The sequence below is a fragment of the Pseudopipra pipra genome, chromosome 16 (genome assembly GCF_036250125.1).
Source record: "Pseudopipra pipra isolate bDixPip1 chromosome 16, bDixPip1.hap1, whole genome shotgun sequence".
Taxonomy (NCBI): domain Eukaryota; kingdom Metazoa; phylum Chordata; class Aves; order Passeriformes; family Pipridae; genus Pseudopipra; species Pseudopipra pipra.
Genome location: NC_087564.1, coordinates 1,393,300 through 1,413,756, shown reverse-complemented (window position 1 = coordinate 1,413,756; position 20,457 = coordinate 1,393,300). Strand labels below are relative to the sequence as shown.

The window sequence follows — 20,457 nt, the reverse complement described above, 5'->3', positions numbered from 1 at the left end:
TAGCAGGAGTTGCACTTTATATATTGAGAAAACAGGAGAACAAACACAAGAAGTAAATTACCTTGCTGTTAAAAATGGCAATAATTTATCTCATGATGATACAGCACAGCTTCTGTGCTCTGAACCCTGGTTGTGTTTGTGAGCACTGTTAGTCCATACTCTCACAGTGCAGGTGTGATTGGTACAAATATTTATTAATGAGATATTCTGTGTTAATCTTTTCAGCGCAAATTCAGAAAATGCAATTTTTAAAAAGGTTTGTACTACACATATTACATGTCAATAGAAGTAGCAAAGGAGCAGCGGGTTTTTGTGAGGTTTGCTTAAGACATTTGAGTTGGAGACTCCTGGAATGAGTGAAGTTCCACCAGTCAGAGGGATTTTGGCTGCTCTGTCTCTGTTTATTGCACTCACAGCAGTTCATTAAGTGGAGGAGGACTGGGAATGGAGCTTAAATAGGCTATTTCTAGGGTAGACTGCAAAACATTCTGAAATGTTACAGGAAGAAAAGACAGGAAATTCTTTTGAAAAACACAACTGTTATTCAACAAATAGGAAAAATTTTACAGGCAAAAATCAGTTCTCTCTCAAAATGTCTTTCTCATAAGTGCATTCCTGTTTCCAGAGCCTCAGCCAGAAGAGACGGCTGTACTCGAAATATTTATCTTTCTCCAGCTAAGTGCTCTGAAGATTAGGTAGGCCAAAAGGACTTTTATTGCACTGTACCTTCATAAACTCAAGTCACTATATTCAGAAAGCTCATACATTTGTGATTTAAGTAGTTGATAACCTGCCAGGAAATAGGGCTGTATGGAATTGGGGCTGTTGTGCCTGAGAGCCTGCAGGAATCCAGTCCCTCATTCCATCGCAGGACAGGATATTTGCACTTTATTCAAGGAAGTAAAGAGAAAAGTAATTTGCATTTTGCATTAAAATGGTGTTAAAATGTGAGAGAGCATGGGACAGTGAGGCTTTTTCACAGCCCCAAACCTGACAGAATTCAAGGAGCTGACCAGGCTCCCCAGGGCAGTGGGCACAGCCCCAAACCTGCCAGAGCTCAAGGAGCGTTTGGTCAACGCTCTCAGGGACGGGGTGGGATTGTTGGGGTGTCTGTGCAGGGCCAGGAGTTGGACTAGTGATCCTTGTGGGTCCCTTCCAACTCAGGAGAGTCTATGATCCTATGCTTTCTCAGTTAGAAAAAGATGCATTCTGAACAGGATCCTCGAGCAAATATTCCAGTCTTTGCTATCTTGTGGAACCAGTCTGCCCACACTTGTGATTAGTTCTTGCTTTAAGAGGGAACAGTGGTTTCATTGTTACCATGCACTTGCTGGTTGACGATAAGGGGGAGTTACAGTGGAAATGTAACATGGAACAGCTGGTTTTGTCATAGGGGTCAAAGAAGCATAACTGGAATAGCACGATACCATTCAGATGGGTGGCCATGAGGGAAGGCAGAGAGAGTCATAGAATCATGGAATATGCTGAGCTGGAAGGGACCCACAAGGATCATCCAGTCCAACTCCTGACCCTGCACAGACACCCCAATAATCCCACCCTGGCCCTCAGAGCATTGTCCAAACACCCCTGGAGCTCTGGCAGCCTTGGGGCCGTGCCCACTGCCCTGGGGAGCCTGTTCAGTGCCCAACCACCCTCTGGGGGAAGAACCTTTTCCTGAGATCCAGCCTGACCCTGCCCTGACACAGCTCCAGCTGTTCCCTGGGTCCTGTCACTGGTCACCAGCATCCTTCATTTGTGTCTTTAAACTTATTTGTAATGAAGAAATACCATTTGTTCTCTGCCTTGTGCGACACGTTGTATTGGATCCCTGGCCACTACAACTAACTTAGTTTTAAACTTATGCACAACTTAATGATTTTTCACTGTGGGGTTCAGTCACTTCCACGGGGCCTTGGCAAGATAATGGAGCAAATGTTTCTGTCAGGAGGCTTCTGTTTGCTCGTGGGATCTGTATTTCCACCAGAAGACAGGGATCAGCAAACTGAAAACAGCTGGAAAATGCTTCTTACCTACATGTATGAACACCCAGTGGGATGCAGGGCTTTAGTACCTGGTAGGTACTGGCACTACTTTACTGGTAGGATCAGGGCTTGAGACAACAAACTGAGGGAAGTAACTCGGATCCAGTGAAGATCTCTTTAGGGTTTAGCTGAATTTGAGCTACAAAAAACACACTTTGAATAGTGATGGAGCTGTGCTGAAATCACCCCTGACTGCGGGATGATCCAAAATTTGCTGGGAAACCCCACGTTGCGGAGGGCTGTCCGGTATTGCTGTAATTAATCAGACCTCGCTGTAATGAGTTAACCCAGCGCGGGCCCCTCAGAGCGCGGCGCCTCCGCGCCGCCAGGGGGCGCCCTCCCCGCGCCATTCCCGCCCTCCCCGCGGGTGCCGGTGCCCAAGATGGCGGCGCTGGGCCCGTGGCTGTGGCCGGGGGTGACGGGCGCGGCAGCGGCGGCTCTGCTGCTTCTGCCGCTGCTGTGGCGGCGGCGGGCGGGCGGCGCGGGCCGAGTGTGCGTGGCGGTGCTGGGGGACGTGGGCCGCAGCCCGCGGATGCAGTACCACGCGCTGGCGCTGGCCCGGCACGGGCGCGAGGTCTCGCTGCTGGGCTACCTCCGTGAGTGGGGGCGGCGGGGCCGGGCGGGCCGGGGGGCTGCGCCGCTGACCGCGCTGTCCCCCCGCAGAGAGCCGGCCGGGGGCCGCGCCGCTGACCGCGCTGTCCCCCCGCAGAGAGCCGGCCGGGGGCCGCGCCGCTGACCGCGCTGTCCCCCCGCAGAGAGCCGGCCGGGGGCCGCGCCGCTGACCGCGCTGTCCCCCCGCAGAGAGCCGGCCGCACCGGGACGTGCTGCGGAGCGCCCACATCCGCCTGGTGCCCGTGGCCGAGCTGCGCGGGCTGCGAGGTGCGTGAGGGGCCGGGGGTGTGCGGGGGGAGCGGAGCGAGCGAGGAACGAGCTTTGGGTGGAACAATAAACCCCCGGAGCGGCCGGAGCGTGTGCGGGTCCAGCCCCGCCGCGCTCAGAGCTGCACACCCTGATCTCCCTCCTCTCCATCTCCCGCTAGAATTAAACACCTGCTGGTAGCGGGGCACTTGGTGCCGTTCGGATGCAGAGCGAAATGTGGAAATGCTTTTTGTTTTCCCTTTTCCCCTCCCAGTTTTTGTGTTTATCACTGTTGCCCAAAGAAGCTGTGGTTGCCCCATCCCTGGAAGTGTCCAAGGCCAGGTTGGACGGGGCTTGGAGCAACCTGGGCTAGTGGAAGGTGTCCCTGCCCATGGCAGGGGCTGGCACTGGATGAGCTTTAAGGTCCCTCCAACTAAACCATTCTGAGATTCTATGACTTCTTTCTATACAAAATACAAATGGGAATTTATAGGGACCATGAGGTATTTACTTAGCTTTGTAACGATCATAGAACAGAATCAAAAAACCCTTTAGGTTGGAAAAACCCTCTAAGATCATCGAGTCCAACTCTTCCCCCAGTATTCCCAAAGCCACCACTAGGTACTCATGTCCCCAAGTGCCACATCTACACAGCTTTTAAATCCTTCCAGGGGCAATGACTCCACCACTGCCCTGAGCAGCTGTGCCAGGGCCTGACAGCCCTTTCCGTGAAGGAATTTTCCCAATATCCAATATAAACCTCCCCTGGCACAGCTCGAGGCCGTTTCCTCTCATCCTGTCCCTTGTTCCCTGGGAGCAGAGCCCGATCCCCCCCCGGCTCCCCCCTCCTGTCAGGGGGTTGCAGAGCCAGAAGATCCCCCCTGAGCCTCCTTTTCTCCAGGCTGAGCCCCCCCAGCTCCCTCAGCTGCTCCTGCTGCTCCAGCCCCTTCCCCAGCTCCGTTCCCTTCCCTGGACATGCTCCAGCTCCTCAAAGTCTTTCCTCTCATGGTCCATCCTGCCCAGATCCCTCAGCAGAGCTTTCCAACCGTTAAGCAGATCAACACTCTCACTCAACCTTGTGCCATCTCCAGACTTGCTGAGGGGGTGCTCAATCACCTATGCAGTTCATGGATAAAGATATTAAACATGTTTCCATTTTTACAGGATACCTTTATTGTAACCCTTTCTCTGCAGAGCTGGCTGGCTCTGTTTAATGCACACATTTCTGTGGGGAGAGCTGTAATATTCTTACCCGTTTTCCTGTCATTTTGCAGTGGGTCCAAAGCTTTTCCAGTATGTCGTAAAGGTCCTTGTGCAGTCAGTGCAGTTACTGTATACACTGCTGAGGATAGATCAGCCCTCCTATATTCTTCTTCAGGTATGTTTTGTGGGGGACTAATTTTAATAAAAACAAATAGTGCTACTTCACAAGGCATTTTTAGAAGTCTCAGACATTGTTCTAGTTATTTGAGAGGTGAACTGGCTTCACCAATGGTGTAAACCTATATCAAAGTGGTTTTTTGCCTCCAAACTTTGATTTTCTTCTTAGCAACTCAGGTTTGCTCTTCCTGTTAATTGATGGGCTTTTAAACTTCATTGGCATGGGCAGTAGTAAAGAATGAATCTCACTAGAAATGTTGCTGTGTTTATTGGAGGGGGATTTTGATCCTGATCCAAGGTGAAATTTGAAGGGCCTGCCAGTCTTAATAGGTGAATACAAATAGTCTCTGGTCATTAAGCTCCTTTAAAGCGATGTAATTTCAATAATTGGATTTTTTTCTGGTAGTTGCTTTGTGTTTGTCACTTGACCACGCTCTTGTGCTGTTTCTGGTTTATTTTTGAGCAGAATCCCCCGGGCTTACCCAGTATAGCTGTTGCCTGGGTGGCAGGTCTGTTCTGGAGGAGCAAACTGATAATTGATTGGCACAACTATGGATACACCATAATGAGCCTGAGTCATGGGAGGAACCACCCGCTAGTGCAGATTGCAAAGTGGTTTGTACAGTCACTTCTCCTCCTTCAAATTACATACCTGGGTGGGATTCAGAATGGAAACCAGTGGGGAGAATGTAATTGGCAGAGGGTTGTTTGTGAGAGGGATTTCTGGGGTTTGCTGTGCTGAACTCGTTTCTATTTCAGAAAACATGTTTTGAAATTGCCTTTGCTGGACACGTAGGGGGTGGTTTGAAGTAGGCGGGTTGCTTTTATGTGCATATGCAGACTTTGATCTTGTTATTAGAATTTCTCTATAGGTACTGAGTTTTTTATTCTCTAATGCTGCTTTACACTCCAGCTCTCCCTTAAAAAGCTGCTTCTTGCTGAATCTAATTGGTTGTGTGCAGTTAAAAGCTTTAAAGGCTTTCTAGTGTGGGTGTTGGAGTCCTGCTGTAGCCCTTCTCATAAACTGATATTGCTTCAGCACCAGGAGTCCATCAATAACTGGGAATAATTGGTAATTAAATTTCAGTTTTGGGGGCAGTTGGGTTTTTTTTGGTTTTATTTGGCTTTCACTTGTCATGGGCACTGGGCAGTTAAAGCAATTGCCTGCCTGTGGTTTCTAACTGACTTTTAATTTTTGTCAGGTATGAAAAGCTTTTTGGGCGCTTGTCTGACTATAACTTGTGTGTCACTGATGCAATGAAAGAAGATCTCTGGATGAATTGCAACATAAAGTAAGTCACAAATTACTCTGTGTGTGCAAAGTGAAATGAAAACAGATCCCTGAGGATTCAGGATTCAGGGGGATCCTACAAAAGCAACTCCACTGAAACTTGTTAGCTCTGTTTTGTAATGAGCCAGTGGAGTGTGGGCATTCAGGAGTCTTCATTACCCTTCTTAATTAACACCCAGTTGACTGGGAGGTGGCAGTCCAGGTGTCAGGGAGGTTTGCTGCCAGGCTGCCAATAGAATGGGAATAATCACTGGGATTTTTAATGATTAGTCTGCCCTGACAGCTTTACATTTGCAGTCAGGGGGCTTTAAGATCAGGGTTGCTCAGGGGCAGTTACAGAGTAAGTTTGAAATTCAAGAAGTGATGTCTGCAGTTTGTACAGGTGCATTTCACCCCTAGAATAGGCACCTGAAAGGGGCTCTGTTACAGGATTATTGTGTCCACCCTGGTGTATTCCAGCAGACTTCAGGCATAGACAGATGTAAGAGTCCAAAACCGAATTACTTTGCAGTATTGATTTACTTAATTACTTTCTGCATTCCATGTTCAGCCTGTCACTGAGCCAGGTACATGTTGTTGTGTCTGTATCCTGTTTAAGCTATTCCCATGTTTCCTCACAGGGCAGTAACTCTGTATGACAGACCAGCTTCCTACTTTAAGGAAACACCGTTGGACCTCCGGCACCGTCTGTACATGAAACTTGCCCAGGACTACGAGCCCTTCCGAGCACGGTAGGTGTGAGTGCAGCTGGGAGCTGGCAGTGCAGCTGTGGGCTGGGAGTGCAGCTGTGAGCTGGCAGTGCAGCTGGGAGCTGGCAGTGCAGCTGTGGGCTGGCAGTGCAGCTGGGAGCTGGCAGTGCAGCTGGGAGCTGGGAGTACAGCTGTGGGCTGGGAGTGCAGCTGGGAGCTGGCAGTGCAGCTGGGAGCTGGCAGTGCAGCTGTGGGCTGGCAGTGCAGCTGGGAGCTGGCAGTGCAGCTGGGAGCTGGCAGTGCAGCTGGGAGCTGGGAGTACAGCTGGGAGCTGGGAGTGCAGCTGTGGGCTGGCAGTGCAGCTGGGAGCTGGGAGTGCAGCTGTGGGCTGGCAGTGCAGCTGGGAGCTGGGAGTGCAGCTGGGAGCTGGGAGTGCAGCTGGGAGCTGGCAGTGCAGCTGGGAGCTGGCAGTGCAGCTGGGAGCTGGGAGTGCAGCTGGGAGCTGGGAGTACAGCTGGGAGCTGGCAGTGCAGCTGTGCTGACAGTCCCCCCGCAGTGCCAGGGACCTGGGGCACGTGCTGACCACAGGCACCCGTGTGGGGGCCCAGGCTCTGAGCCCCAGAGGCACAGTGGGCTCGGAGCAGCCAGTGCTGTGCAGGTTGGCTCAGGGTCACAGGGAGAGGCCAGATGTGAGATCACTGAACTGTGCTGACACAAGACTTGGTGTGTGAAGTAGAAGTGTTTTGTTTTTAAAGAAGTTGGTACAAGCACTGAGGCAGTCTGTGACAGAGTATCTCTAGGGTGGAACTCAGCAGTTGTCTGGTTCAAATGGACCTAAATGACAGTGGTTGGATGCTTCCTTAATGGCACCTCTTCCTTCCTTACTGTGAGAGCCTTCAGGGTCTCGGTTTGAGTGTTGCATGTTCCTCTCTGCCCATGTGCAGGGTGTCACCTGTAGCAGATTGACCAGGGAGTTACTTTACCAAACTAATGCTTGGAAAAGAAGTGAAATCCATAGTGTGTAGAGGGTATTTTTGAAATGCCCACCTCAGAGTGTGTAGGGTCTGAGTTAAATGGAATAAATGTGCTGTGAGTCAGAGCTGGAAAGGGAGGCTGGCTGTTTGCTCAGTTTGTTAAGGAAAACACTCTGCTGGAAGGTGGAATTGTGTCTGTAGCAGTAGGAAGCAGGAAAAATGGCCTCTCTTGGTCTGGTATTTCTCCATAGCTCTGTACTGGGATGCCTCTGTTTCTAGAGAAGTTGAGCAGCAAATCTGAAACAAAATGTTTGGAAATTCCTGCCACTGAAGCAGTGTTTGCTGCTGCTGTTGGCTGTGTGTGTAGCCCATCCTCAGGAGGTTGTGTCTCCACAGTGCAGAGCCTGTGGATCCCAGTGCTGAGAGATCTGCCTTTACAGAGAGGGCTGGCAGGGATGGACGTGTGCTGGAGTCCAGGGGCCGGCCAGCTCTCCTCATCAGCAGCACCAGCTGGACAGGTGGGGAAACACTGCATTTTTCATCTAAAACCAAGGCTGTTTGTACTTCCTCACATCTGAAGTTATGTTTTTCCTTCACTTGCCAGGAAAAAATGGAAGACAAGGTGTATATGATTCAACTAAGTGTTGTATCATACACAACTAAATGTGGTACAACATATAGAATGCTAAAAATCAATGATTTTTTAAAGTTATATTTTAATTATAGAGCTACAGTCTAGAGGCTCAGCTTTAAGGATGGTTAGAAGAGATTTCCTACTTTTTTTGCTTTCATTCTAGACATACAGTCTTGCAGGGTGGCATAAAATAGTTTAAGAAATTAGAATATTTACTCCTTATTGAGCACCCTGGTCTAATGGAAGGCGTCCCTACCCATGGTAGGGCTTGGGACAAGATGAGGTTTAAGGTCCCTTCCAACCCAAACCAGTCTGTGATTCCATGATTTCTGATAATGTGTGCTACATAATTATGTCACTTGTTTCCATTTTCTGTTCCCTTCTTCATACAGAGGCAAAAAAATTCCATTGCCAGTAACTAGGGGCAGAATTGGCAGAATTGTCTTTATCTTTGAATTGTCAGGGCAGTTTTTTGAGTGTAAAAACTAGTTTCTAGTTTTAGAAACTAGAAAATTGTGACTTGATAGCTTTGAAGATGTGCAGCATTTGTGAGTGGTTTGTCTGCCATATTGCCAGCAGGGGAAGCAAATAAACAGTGTCTGTGGTTATAGACTTCTACTTATGAAAGCAAATTAGCAGATTTTAATAGGAAAAGCATGGTCTGTACTAAATCATGTTGGTGAGGTGAGTCTGTTGTTATTTAAAGACAGTAATTCATCATAAATGATACAAATATGGATGTCACTAATAAAGCCTTCTCTTTCAGAGGATGAAGACTTCTCTGTCCTTTTAGAAGCTTTAGAAGGTGGGTATGAAGGAATTAATCTCATTTTTCCAAGGGTTGTTTTCTGGACACTTAAAAAGGGTTTTGCTAAACCCTATTCAGGTGAAAATGCAGCTGTATTTGATTAAGTAGCACTGGTTTAAGAGTAGTAATTGAAATACAGAAGGGCAACATCTGGATTCAATTGGAGGAGTTGTCAGGGAGAATTAAATCTCTAACTAGCTTCTAAATTGCAGTTTTATTTCTTAAGCTATTACAGATACTCTCCATAGGCAGCTGCTAATAGGAAGGAAGGGAATACTTTGTCTTATTTTGTAGGCTTTGCAGCTGGCAATTGTAAATTGATCTATTGAAGCAGCTGATTGTGGGGCAGTTGAGCAAATGCTTGCTGCATAAACAGAGCATGATTTATTTCTGTACAAGTTTGTAAATTTTAACATTGCTGAATTTACTACTGTTTTACTAAGTACATGCCTGTAAAGAAATTACTTGCAGTAGGAAGCTAAATAATTAATACACTGTGACCAGTGTTAAACCAACCATCTGTGTACTTGTGGCCTCCAAGCAGTGTTTTATCTTCTCCAGACTACGAGAGGTTTATTGATGAGGGAGTCAAGCTTCCAGCTCTGGTGTGTGTGATAACAGGTAAGGGGCTGTTTGTGTTGCAATTCTTTCAGTGCTGATACAGAACATTCATTTTCACTTTTGTTCTCTGCTGACTCTTCTGATGGTGAGAAGAGACTGTTGTCTTTAGGTCTGGTTATAAGAATGGTAATTTATAGTTGAATTTATAGTTGAACTCACACGATGTAATCATGGCACATTTTCAGAGGAGAAGCTCTTTGCCTCCCTTTCTACTCCCTGTCCCTACTACAGTTCTGCACTACTCCATGTTCAGAACAGTTTAAACTCTAGGTACACATCACTTTGAAAGGGACTTGGATGTTTATGTGTCTTTTGGAGGATCATGTGTGGTGTCCTTTTGGATGTACCTGATGCAACAGGAGCTCAGCAGCTGTGCAGTAAAATTCACAGACCACACTATTTTCAGTCAGCTTGATGGAAAACTACTATATATTTTTCTTTTCTGTTTTAAACAGGTAAAGGGCCTCTAAAAGACTACTACAATGGACTGATACAGAAACTGCACTTTAAACATATCCAGATCTGTACACCGTGGCTGGAAGCTGAGGATTACCCTGTTTTGCTTGGTAAATAGTGGGTGATGAAACAGGCTGGAGAATGTGTGAAAAACAGCTTGGCACAGGGGCAGAGAACTGATACAGATTGTGCACAGAACCTGGTAGAATATAGCAATGAGTGCTTGGTTGGTGACAGGAGACTCGTGGCTTTGACTCATTCCAGCACAAATGTTGAATTTCTCTGGCTATTCGCTGTTATCCCAAAAAGTTGGCTTGGTACCTGTTGCTGTTTTAGCCTGTTCTTTGCACCCTTTGTTTCTTCTGTGCTGAAATACAGCTGCCTGTGCACGTTCCAGCTTATTTTCAGGGTCACTCCTGTAAATGAAATCAAAAAAGCTTTTCACTAAGCAACCAAAAGTAGCTGAAATTTTTAATTAACTTGTCATTGGAATGTTATTCCCTCAGCATGTTCATTGTAACAGCATAAAGTGGGAGTAATAAAGTAGTAAAACACATGTTTAACTTGATCTCCATTCTGCAGGATTAGAGCCTGACAATTTATATGGCTTTAAAACACTGTGTTTATTTGGTCCTTTTCAAATAATGAACATAATGACTATAAAATCATGCTGTAATTTCTCTATTTTGAGATGACTTGAACTGGGAGAGGTCACCAGTGAGCCAAGCAGCATATCCTGCCTGGTTTGTGCTGGAGTTTTCCTTCACTTATCCATTCTTAGCAGATTAAGAGGTAGAAAGGCTGTTTTAAGATGCATGAAACTTTAAAATCCCCTTTAATTTAATATGCACTCACTTATTATGTTTCTAAAACCTGACTAATTTTAGTCACAAAATATGTTGTGCTTTTTTTTCCCCCTGAGTGCTTGAAACAGAGTCAGTCTGGGTGGTTGGAGGGGGCTCGGGTTTGCCCTGCACCACCCAAAGCAGCACAGAAATAAAGGTTTGCAGCAGGACAGAAGAGCTGCTCTCAGAGAATTCAGACTGTTCTGTTTGCTTTTCAGGCTCAGCAGACCTGGGGGTGTGTCTCCATAAATCATCCAGTGGTTTGGATTTACCCATGAAGGTGGTGGATATGTTTGGCTGCTGTTTACCTGTGTGTGCAATATATTTTGAATGGTAGGACCTTGTTCTGTTACAGATCAAGTGATTCACATAAAAAATACTCTTGCAAAGCACGAGTTCAGCAGCTACTGCAGGAGTCAAATGAGATTGCTGTATTATGCCATTTTTTTAAATTCAGTAAGTTAGAAATCAAGGTTGTTATAAATTTTTAAGAATGACACTAGTTTCTCCAAAGGTCAGAGCATGTCATGCAACCACTTGCCTTAAAAAATCCCTGTTATCCTTTGTTTCCAAATATTTAATTTTAAAAAAGCTTCCTTCTGTTCAGTGAAGGGGTGAGTGTATGCATAGGCAGTCTTGGAATTCATGGTCCTTTGGGAAAACAGTAGCTTTATAAAGGAAGGTAACTTCTCTGTGAAGATTTCATGATGGATCATGGAAAAATTTTCCTTGTGGGTTAGTTTTAAAGTAGATTGTTGCCCTGATTTTTCATGTATGTCCAGTTGAGTGGCACAGAGTGAGGGCCCTTTGGTACAGTTGTGGTAGATTTAGTCTGACACAGAAAGGAGAAACAGTCTTTAAATTAGAAGATTTTAAACTGCCTTCTCCATCCCATTATGTCAGGTGTGGGGCTCATATCAGTGATAATGTTACAGATATCCTGGGGGGGCCCCTTTGGCTGTCACTACAACATTTTAAATGTCCCACTTGCTGCTTTTTGTCTCATTATTTCCTTCTGTGACTTCTTATCACAGTTTACATGAACTTGTGAAACACAATGAAAATGGTCTGATATTCAGGGACTCGAGTGAACTCGCAGAACAACTGAAGGTAAAGGCTTGGACTCATTTCTGCCCCCCAGGTGTGACCCCAAAGGTGCCACCACGTGGGCAGCCCTTTCACAGCTGACTGTCTGTGTATTTTGCTTTCTCAGAAGGCACTGCTTGGCCTGGTGAACATTATTTGCCTCTCTTGTGTTTAAATGTGAATCTGAAGCTGGCAAAAGCACTGAAAATGTTGTCATAGTTCTGTTTCTGGGGCCAGACCCAAGAACAGCCTCACTGCAGCTTTGTAGTTGAGAGTTAATGCTGGGGAGGCTGCAATGAGCCTGAAATGGAACATGATGGTATCTTTGTGGTTTTGCCCTTTATATTACAGATGCTTTTCTTGGAATTTCCGACCCTGGAAGGCAAACTGCACAGCTTCAGAGAGAACCTCAGGGCGTCCCGGGAGCTGCGCTGGGACGAGAGCTGGGACCGGACTGTGCTGCCCTTGCTGGGGCACAGGGAATGACTGGGGAAGGAGGGTGGCAAAGCTGATACATTCCTGGGCTGCAGAGAATGGATAAACAGTAAATAAACACTTTGTATTCTCTACAGTTGCAGTTTTTAACTACTTCATCTTGGAACACGTGTTGGCACACTCCCTTCCCAGTTCGAGCTTCCTGTGTCAGAGCAGAGCTGAAGGTGCAGCTGGAGCCGTTTGCTGTGGGTCCACCTGTGCTGCTCAAAGGTCACTTTTTGGTGAAGAAACTTGAATACAGATAGAAACTATTACCACTTTTACCTGCTGTACACTCAGCACCTTAGTAGGTGATTTGGGTGTGGGGGTTTTTTGCGAAGTGGGAAATGCCTTTTATTTGAATTGTTGTATTTCAACTGGTCAAAGGTTGGACTTGATGATCTTGGTCTTTTCCAATCAAAATTATCCTGAAATTTAACTGAGGATACATGGGGGTTTTGTTTACTCAACCAGTTAATGTTGCCTAGTCTTCCCTAGACACACACTGAATATCCTCTTGTAGGATTTTATTGAGACAGAACCGTTTTGTTTCAAAGTTGTTTTCCTTTTCACAGTGTGTGCAGGAATGTGGAAGTGCAGCTGCTGGGGTGTGACAGCTTTACTGGGTACTTAGAGGAAAACAGACCTTGCAGTGAGTGCTCCCCTTGTAGTCTGAAGTGAATGTGCCCATTCACCTTGAGAGAGAACATCACATTTATCTCTTTTTGAACAGATGAATAGAACAGGGAAAAATAAACCCCAAAAATACGTGTAATGTAATCAAAGGCACTTCACTTTGTGAGTGCTCACTCAGGTGCACCCTTCAGCTTTTTATTGTAAGATCAGTATATGCAGACTGAATGGTTCCAAGTTTTTTTCATCACCTTTTTGGCTATAAAATAGATGTCAGTCGTTTAAGGAACAGAAGTGCTTGGTTTTATCATGTGGTTACTGCTCCTCAAAGCTCCCAGTTCAGGGGTGGGAGGTGGTGACAGTGGGTTCTGCACCAGCATTTTTAAACCCTCTGACTGAGTAATCATCGAAAATCTGCTTTTTTCAGAAGGAAGAAGGTGAAAATAAAAGAGTCAAGTTGCTTTACTGCAGGAGTTTGGCAAAACCTCCAGCTTCTTGACTGAAGAATGGTTCATAAAGATTTATTTGCCAATATTTTAATGTATCTTTCCTACTGTTTTCAGTCAAAATCCTGTCTGGGGGTTTTGCTGTTCCCCTTTAGCCAATCCTGTGCACGTGGAGATAAATTAGGCACTCCTCTAATTAAACAGTGATGCCAAAAGCTTCAGAGAGGTTTCATCTTCCTATAATAAAAATTTTAGATGTAAAATGAGCCATCTGTACAGAACCTTTGAGTGACTTGAATTTTGTGTAGGGGAGCTCCTGTCTGGGCTGCCAGTTTGCATTTCCTCTAGAAATAATACCTTTGAGTTCTTCCTTTTTGGGGACAGGGAGCTAAAACCTGGGCTGGGGTAACTTCTGCTTAATCCCAGCAGTTGTGGCTTCTTTCAGCTTGAAGAATTAAGATGATTCTTCAGGTTTCAAGTTACCCACCACCCATTTTCTCTCCATTGCTACGGAAGGAGGAGCCTGAAGTATTTGTTCATTTTCCTGTAAGTAGCTTTTAAAACAAGATAGGGAAAAAGAAAGTCTAAAGAGGAGAATGAGCAGCATTTGATCTGCTTCAGGACCAAGAGGAGAATGATGAATGGACACTGGGAAGTTTCTGAGCAGGTGAGCTCAGTGTTTCCTCCTTGCAGGATCCCTGGAGCATTGCTGTGGAGTATGATTCCTTTTTTATTTCCTGGCCAGCCTGGCAGGAAGGTCCCAGCAGCCAGTAGTGAAAGTGGCAGCTCTTAAGTGAGAGGAATGTACCTCAGTTGTGATTTTTGTCATCACTGCAGGGTAAAGATGCCCCTGATGTCCAGCAGAGCCTGAGCCCTGCTCTTAAGCAGTGTGTGAGCCTGGGACATCCCTCAGCTCTGGAGGTATTAGTCACTGCTCGTTCACTGGTTCATTTTTAAGACTGACCAGACTGCCAGTATATACAAACAAGTATAAAAAAACCAGAGTGGACAATTACAGCTGATTTTAATATTTAAAAATATTTTTTACTCTGAACCATTGTCTTGCTCCCTTGTCCATGGGAGATCCTGATCCCGTGATCCTGCAGGTTTGCCTCCAGCGTTAACAAACCAAAACACAGTTAAAAAAATACACTTGAATTCTGTTGTCTTCTACAGAATTAAAGTGCAGTATGATTAGGGCTTAATTTTTTTTGTATTGTTTGAGGTTCACTCACTTTTCAGGGGCAGCAGCTTCTTTGCAGACATGCTGGAAATTACAGGAAGAGACAACTCCCATTGACAACAGCCCGTGTGTACAGTCCAGCACCTCTGGTGTGTGCTTCCAGAACTCAGGATAATCTTGTTGCAAGGATGACATAGCTCCTGTTGGTCTCAAAATTCCAATTCTATTTGCCAAGCCTATATAAATAGCTGGAGAATAGTTACATTTGGCTGCACATCATAGAGAAAATTACTGTTGCCGTGGGCTGGAATAATCTGCCACCTGATCCCGACTCTATCTGTGAAGAGAAACACTAGGAATCATATTTAGGCTTAATAAAATGAAGAGCACAAGTTGCATGACAAGTTCTGTAGGAAGAGATCTTTACCATGCTGTGAAAGAAAGCTACAGGCAAATGCTTTGAGTGTTTTTAAAAGATACCAGTAATGCCTCTCTCAGCATCATTTTGTGAATTAACCAGTTGCTGAGCAGATGACAGACTGCAAAAGATAGGCTTTAGAAGAGTACATGAAGAGAAATCCCATTTTATTTAATCTCCAGTTGGTTTTTTAACCCTCAAAGAACTGGTAAGATAAGGTGAAGGGTTTAGGCTGCATCTCTTATTTATCACTGTGACAGAGCAGCACAGATGGTTTCCCTCCTTTAAGCTTAACCCTGTTTAGTTTCCTCCCTTTTGAGCCCACCACACTTGCAATTCATCCCTTACAGATGTGAGCTGTGATAGCCAGGATGTACCTAAAGGTAAGTTCCAATCTCCTGATCAAATCCATGAGGAAAAGCTACTGCTCTTACATCCAGCTCTAGGATAACAATCTCACTACTGGACAATGCTCCTCACCAAAAAATGCTCCTGTTCATCTCTACCACACAATAAGTGATGGGGAAAGAGGCAAAACTATTGAACACTTGATGAAAGAGGCCCCTACCCAGTTCAGCCTGGAACAGGAGATACGTGTCTGGGTTACGGAGTGTGAAGGCAATGAAGACCTCGGGAGCTTTTCTGTCTGCTCTGCAGGTGGAGAGTTTCTGTAGCATCCCAATGAGGGCTAAAATTATCTCTGGATCATACACCACATCTGAAAACAAAAAAAAAGAGGGAAACATACAATATTTATTGAGGATTGAGCAAAAAGCAGAATGAGAACTGCAAACCAAAAATATAAAATATTCACAGTGCAGGAGGATATGGTTTTTTTTATTCATGGATTAAAAATTCCCAAGGAGAGATCTTCAGAAATGCCTCTGGTTTATGTGCTATGCCCTCATCCCTACTATCACTCCAAAATCACTAAAAATCCGTGCTCCTTTTTGTAAAGGGATTGTCAGATATTTTATTTAGGCCCATCCTAAGGGAGACAGCAGGAACACTGAGTGTTGGTGCTGTTGCCACTGCCCTTGGCAAAACAAACCTGCCTTATTAAAAATGGGTGTTTTAGAGGCTGATGGCAGAGGACTTGCAGCAATTTGAATCCTGAGTCATTTCCTGGAGAGCAGAAACAGTGATGGGAGGTGAGAGTGAGCACCAAGGGGTACGAAATGCTGATCCCCAGAGGTGGTTGGTTACTGTGTGGAAGTGTTGAGGTGTCTGTACCACTGACAGACACAGCACTTACTTGTGATCCAACATAATCAGGGCACGTCCTGCAGTAATGAGTGACAGCAAAGATCTAAATCTCCTTTAGTTCTTGTCTTCAGAGTCCAGCCTGGGCTGGTTTGGGCACTGAACAGTGTTGCTGGCATTGGGTAACACGCAGTGGCTTCATCTTACAGAATTCACATTCACACCTTGTTATACCTTGATGACAAAGTCATTTGCTCACCTGGACTCTCAGGTAATTTTTGCTTTGCAAAGCTCCAAATCAGGGAGTAAAACCCTGTAGCTACAGCTGAGACATTTTACTATCACTCAATTTTCCAAGATTAGATTTTCTATAAACCCTCCAGATTTATATATGGGCAAGTCCAAAACAGGGATGTAGTTGGGTTTTTTTGGGGTTTTTTATGATGTCATCCCTCGAGAGCCTGCCAGGGCTCTGAGTTCTGCACCCCTGTCCCTCCACTCTGCTCCCTCCTGCACGGGGGTGACGAACCTGCTGCGATGACAACGTCAGGCTGGAGACCCACCAGCTGTTCCTCTCTCACTGAGCCCCAGTCAAGTTCTGCAACCATCAGTTTTGGGGTTTGGCAGTTCTTTGCTTCCACCTCCTGCCCTTGGGGCTCTGTTTGGATGCACCAGGTCACTTCGAAGCCATTGAGACGGATGTTCTCTCCCAGCTGTCTGAGAACACGGGGGTGGCAGTCACTAAATATGTATGTCTGGGGTTGGCAGGTCTTACAGATGGCAATTCCAGTGAAGCCAATCCCACTTCCTAATTCCAAGACTGTCCTGAGGGAAAACAGAGTAAAAGAAGTACTATTAGGGCTCTACATTAAGTTGGAAATCAAAATACTGCAAGTAAAATTAGAGATAAAATGAGCTACAGATAATTTCAATAATTTTTGAGTAAACCATTCACAACCTAACCTTTATCTCAAACAACTGGAGAGCTGGGAAATGCTGAGGGTCAGCATAAATTAATTACCTGAAATGCTGCTTTTGCATATGGTACAAAGCATTCCCAGCATGGGGATGAGAGACATTCCCACCTGGTTTTAGCCATCTGCATCTGCCTCCCCCTGAACTGGCCCTTTTCATAGTCAGGGCAGAGAAAGAGACACTGAAGCAGCACAGTTGCTCTGGAAGTCAATATTTTAAATTATCTCTCCTCAAAAGTGCTTGTTCCTCTTGCCTGTTTATAAATAAAGCCCAGACGTGTGATCAGACCTGCACATGGATCCTCTAACACTGGTGAGATGGATCCCAGCAAGGAGTGAAGTGCATCAGGTAAATTACTGAAAACTGAGCAGCTGAATTTCAAAACAAGTCAGGCTGCACAGTGCCAGGGTTTTGATCCTAACCCCTGTCCTGACAGAACTACAAGGTCCTGAGTTACAGCTTGACTTGCAGAACACACAAGAGCAGCAGTTACCCAGCAGCAAAAGGGTGTGATTTCACTTATTTTGGGTGTATATGTTGCCTATAATTACATATTACTATTATAAATATTGTCTATTATTAAACTACAGTTTCGTAGCTCACAGTAACAGGGGGCTGGAGCCCCTCTGCTCTGGAGCCAGGTTGGGAGAGCTGGGGATGTTCACCTGGAGAAGAGAAGGCTCCAGGGAGACCTGAGAGCCCCTTGCAGGGCCTAAAGGGGCTCCAGGAGAGCTGGAGAGGGACTTGGGACAAGGGATGGAGGGACAGGCCAAGGGGGAATGGCTTCCCACTGCCAGAGGGCAGGGTTAGATGGGATGTTGGGAGGAAATTCTTCCCTGTGAGGGTGGTGAGGCCCTGGCACAGGTTGCCCAGAGAAGCTGTGGCTGCCCCTGGATCCCTGGAAGTGTCCAAGGCCAGGTTGGATGGGGTTTGGAGCAACCTGGGCTAGTGGAAGGTGTCCCTGCCCGTGGCAGAAGAATAGAATGAGACCATCTTTAAGGTCCTTTCCACCCCAAACCATGCCATGATTCTGTATGGATTTTCCCCCCTTTCCACCCATGCTGTGCCATTACCTGGCCCTGAACACCTCGGGGTTCCCCCCTGCCCACCCGGCCAGGTGCAGAGCAGCCTCCCACGTGACGAGCCCCGTGGTGCCCCCAGAGACCATGGCTGTGCTCTCAGAAAGGGTCACACAGTCTCCTGTGGGCTGGAGGACACACAAGAAGGCAAAGATGGATCAGCACAGACAACAGGTTTACACTTCACAATCAATATTGGCACCTGGGAAAAGGCAGGAAGCACTCCAGGTTTCTGAAGGGTTATTTTTAAAGCCAATTATTGCTTAGTTCAGATTACTAAATGTGATTCAGAACAGTGCAGCATCAATGCTTACCAGTAAGTAGTTTTTGTAACACTGAGTAGATTCTTCTTCTTTTAAAACATCTGCCAGCGTATCATACAGTTCATCCAGGGGTTCAGCTGCTGTGGATTCGTGCTGTGGGAAGAACAGGGCACCTCTGGGGGTCACATTGTCATGAAAACAAAAAACACCTGCACATTAAGTCCCATGTAATACATTGTTGGCCCTAATATTTACACTGACTGTTGTGGTTTGTTGTTACATGGGATATTTTCAGGGGAAAAAAGAAGAGTGAAAAGCAAGCAGTACCTTTTTGATGAGCTCAGTCAGAAAGCACCTCCTGTACTTGGTTGAGGGGGGATATTTCACACACAGAGGGTGGAGGATGGTCTGAAACAGGAACAGCCACGGAAACCAGTTACCAGGGAGGGGTTAGGAAAGGCACTGAGGGCCAGAGAAGGACATTAGTTGGCTCTGGGTGCCATGAAATGCATTAGGATTTAGTCTGTACAAGTGATGCTGAGCCAAAAATTGAAATTTGATGATTTCTGATTGGTTTGTGACTTTACAGATCTGGGGCAGTAGATTTCTTACCTTTTGTGGCAGCAAAAATCTTCCCTTTCAGAGTAAAGAGCAAAACTGAATGGGAATAGTCCAGTTTGCTCCCCTCCTTCTTTTGCTTTTCTCGTCCCTCTTTCCTTTCCGGCTTGCTGCCTAATTTGTTTTTTCCCCATCCCCAGGGACAGTTTAGGCACCAGCATTCCCTGTATCCCGGAGCATCCCGGAGCATCCCGGACCAGCTGGGCAGACTCGCCTGTGCCACCCACCACATCAGCACTGGGGCACGCGGGTCTCAATTTCGATCCAAGAACAGCCAAATAAGCGGCAGGGAAGGAGACCCGCAGTTCTGCAGGGCCCAGCGAAGCGCTGCGGGCCCGGATCGCTGCATTTCCGAGCGATCCGGCGGCTCTGGGCACACGCGGTGGCAGCCGGGGGTGTCCCCACCTGGTGCAGGATATCCCGGAGCAGGGGCGAGTCCGGCGCAGCCCGCAGGTTTTGTTCCAGCTCCTAAATCGGGATAAATAAATGAACAAACCAACAAAGCATCGCTGCCGCGTCCCCCCCATCACCGCCCGCCCGGTCCTTCCCCCGGTACCGGCCAGGGCAGCGACCGGAGCGGCCGCGCCGCCAGGAACCAACGCTGGAAGCGGAGCCGCAGCCCCGGCTCGGGCCCGGCCATGGCCCCGGCGGCGCAGGGCCGGGCAGGGCCGAGCAGGGCCGAGTAGGGCCGAGTAGGGCCGCGCATCCCCGGGCTCGCGTGGCGGGAGGGCCCGGGGGAGGAGCCGCCGGAGGGAGGAGCGGAACGGCCCGAGCGGGGCCTCGAACCCGCGACCCTCCGGTCACAGCCCGGGGCTGCCCCGGCTGAGAGGCCCCCGCCAGCAGGGGGCGCCACGGCCCCGCCGCGCCCGCGCCGGGACCGACCTGGGCCTGGGGACATTGTGGGGGGTCATTGGGATCGATGGGATCGATCAGTGGGATTGATCGGTGGGATCGATCAGTGGGATCGATGGGATCAGTGGGACTGATCAGTGGGATCGGTGGGATCGATCACTGGGATCGATGGGATCAGTGGGATTGATCAGTGGGATTGATCAGTGGGATCGATGGGATCAGTGGGATTGATCAGTGGGATCGATGGGATCAGTGTGGGATCAGTGGGATTGATCAGTGGGATCAGTGGGATTGATCAGTGGGATCAATGGGATCAGGGGGATAGGTTGGGTTGGAAGGACCATAAACCCCATCTCGTTCCATCCCCTGCCATGGGCAGGGACACCTTCCACTAGCCCAGGTGAATCCAAGCCCTGTCCAACCTGACCTTGGACACTTCCAAGGATGGGGCAGCCACAGCTTTTCTGGGTAACCCGTGCCAGGGCCTCACCACCCTCACAGGGAAGAATTTCTTCCTAATATCCAATCTAAACCTGTTCTCTTTCATTTTGGACCCACTCCCCCTTGTCCTGTCAATACGTGCTCTTGTGCATAGTCCTGCCCCATCTTTCCCGTAGGTTCCCCTCAGC

General features: G+C 47.2%; 2 protein-coding genes across 4 annotated transcripts; one reads left to right on the top strand and one right to left on the bottom strand.

Annotated features, from left to right (window-relative positions):
* Nucleotides 1–2,409: 2,409 nt before the first annotated feature.
* ALG1 (ALG1 chitobiosyldiphosphodolichol beta-mannosyltransferase) lies at nt 2,410–12,255 on the top strand. 2 transcript variants are annotated; one of them, XM_064672494.1, is made up of 13 exons: nt 2,410–2,638; nt 2,844–2,921; nt 4,175–4,278; nt 4,747–4,895; nt 5,483–5,572; nt 6,192–6,302; nt 7,631–7,752; nt 8,635–8,673; nt 9,238–9,297; nt 9,753–9,863; nt 10,817–10,931; nt 11,633–11,708; nt 12,036–12,255. In XM_064672494.1, the coding sequence occupies exons 1-13, from the start codon at nt 2,425–2,427 to the stop codon at nt 12,168–12,170; spliced, it is 1,404 nt and encodes a 467-aa protein (XP_064528564.1). In that variant the 5' UTR covers nt 2,410–2,424; the 3' UTR covers nt 12,171–12,255. The 2 variants fall into 2 exon arrangements, with proteins under 2 accessions (XP_064528564.1, XP_064528565.1); XM_064672495.1 differs by lacking the exons at nt 2,410–2,638; nt 4,747–4,895 and having other exon boundaries at nt 2,762–2,921.
* Nucleotides 8,876–19,889, bottom strand: EEF2KMT (eukaryotic elongation factor 2 lysine methyltransferase). 2 transcript variants are annotated; one of them, XR_010434643.1, is made up of 9 exons: nt 19,533–19,889; nt 19,382–19,444; nt 18,686–18,766; nt 18,410–18,511; nt 18,090–18,223; nt 16,571–16,866; nt 15,407–15,556; nt 14,473–14,757; nt 8,876–10,169 (listed from the first exon to the last, which is right to left on the bottom strand). XR_010434643.1 is itself a non-coding variant. In XM_064672496.1 (8 exons), the coding sequence occupies exons 1-8, from the start codon at nt 19,872–19,874 to the stop codon at nt 14,657–14,659; spliced, it is 1,269 nt and encodes a 422-aa protein (XP_064528566.1). In that variant the 5' UTR covers nt 19,875–19,889; the 3' UTR covers nt 14,245–14,656. The 2 variants fall into 2 exon arrangements, 1 of the variants encoding a protein (XP_064528566.1); XM_064672496.1 differs by lacking the exon at nt 8,876–10,169 and having other exon boundaries at nt 14,245–14,757.
* Between the last annotated feature and the right edge of the window lie 568 nt (nt 19,890–20,457).

Bases quoted from the DNA above. Each gene is read 5' to 3' on its own strand.
- ALG1 (XM_064672494.1), top strand. From the start codon at position 2,425: ATGGCGGCGCTGGGCCCGTGGCTGTGGCCGGGGGTGACGGGCGCGGCA. The intron at 6,303-7,630 runs GTAGGTGTGAGT...GTGTCTCCACAG, and splicing joins TACGAGCCCTTCCGAGCACG to TGCAGAGCCTGTGGATCCCA. The intron at 7,753-8,634 runs GTGGGGAAACAC...CTTCTCTTTCAG, and splicing joins CAGCAGCACCAGCTGGACAG to AGGATGAAGACTTCTCTGTC.
- EEF2KMT (XM_064672496.1), bottom strand. From the start codon at position 19,874: ATGTCCCCAGGCCCAGGTCGGTCCCGGCGCGGGCGCGGCGGGGCCGTG. The intron at 19,445-19,532 runs GTACCGGGGGAA...ATCCCGATTTAG, and splicing joins TCCGGTCGCTGCCCTGGCCG to GAGCTGGAACAAAACCTGCG. The intron at 15,557-16,570 runs GTTCGTCACCCC...TTTTGTTTTCAG, and splicing joins TGACGTTGTCATCGCAGCAG to ATGTGGTGTATGATCCAGAG.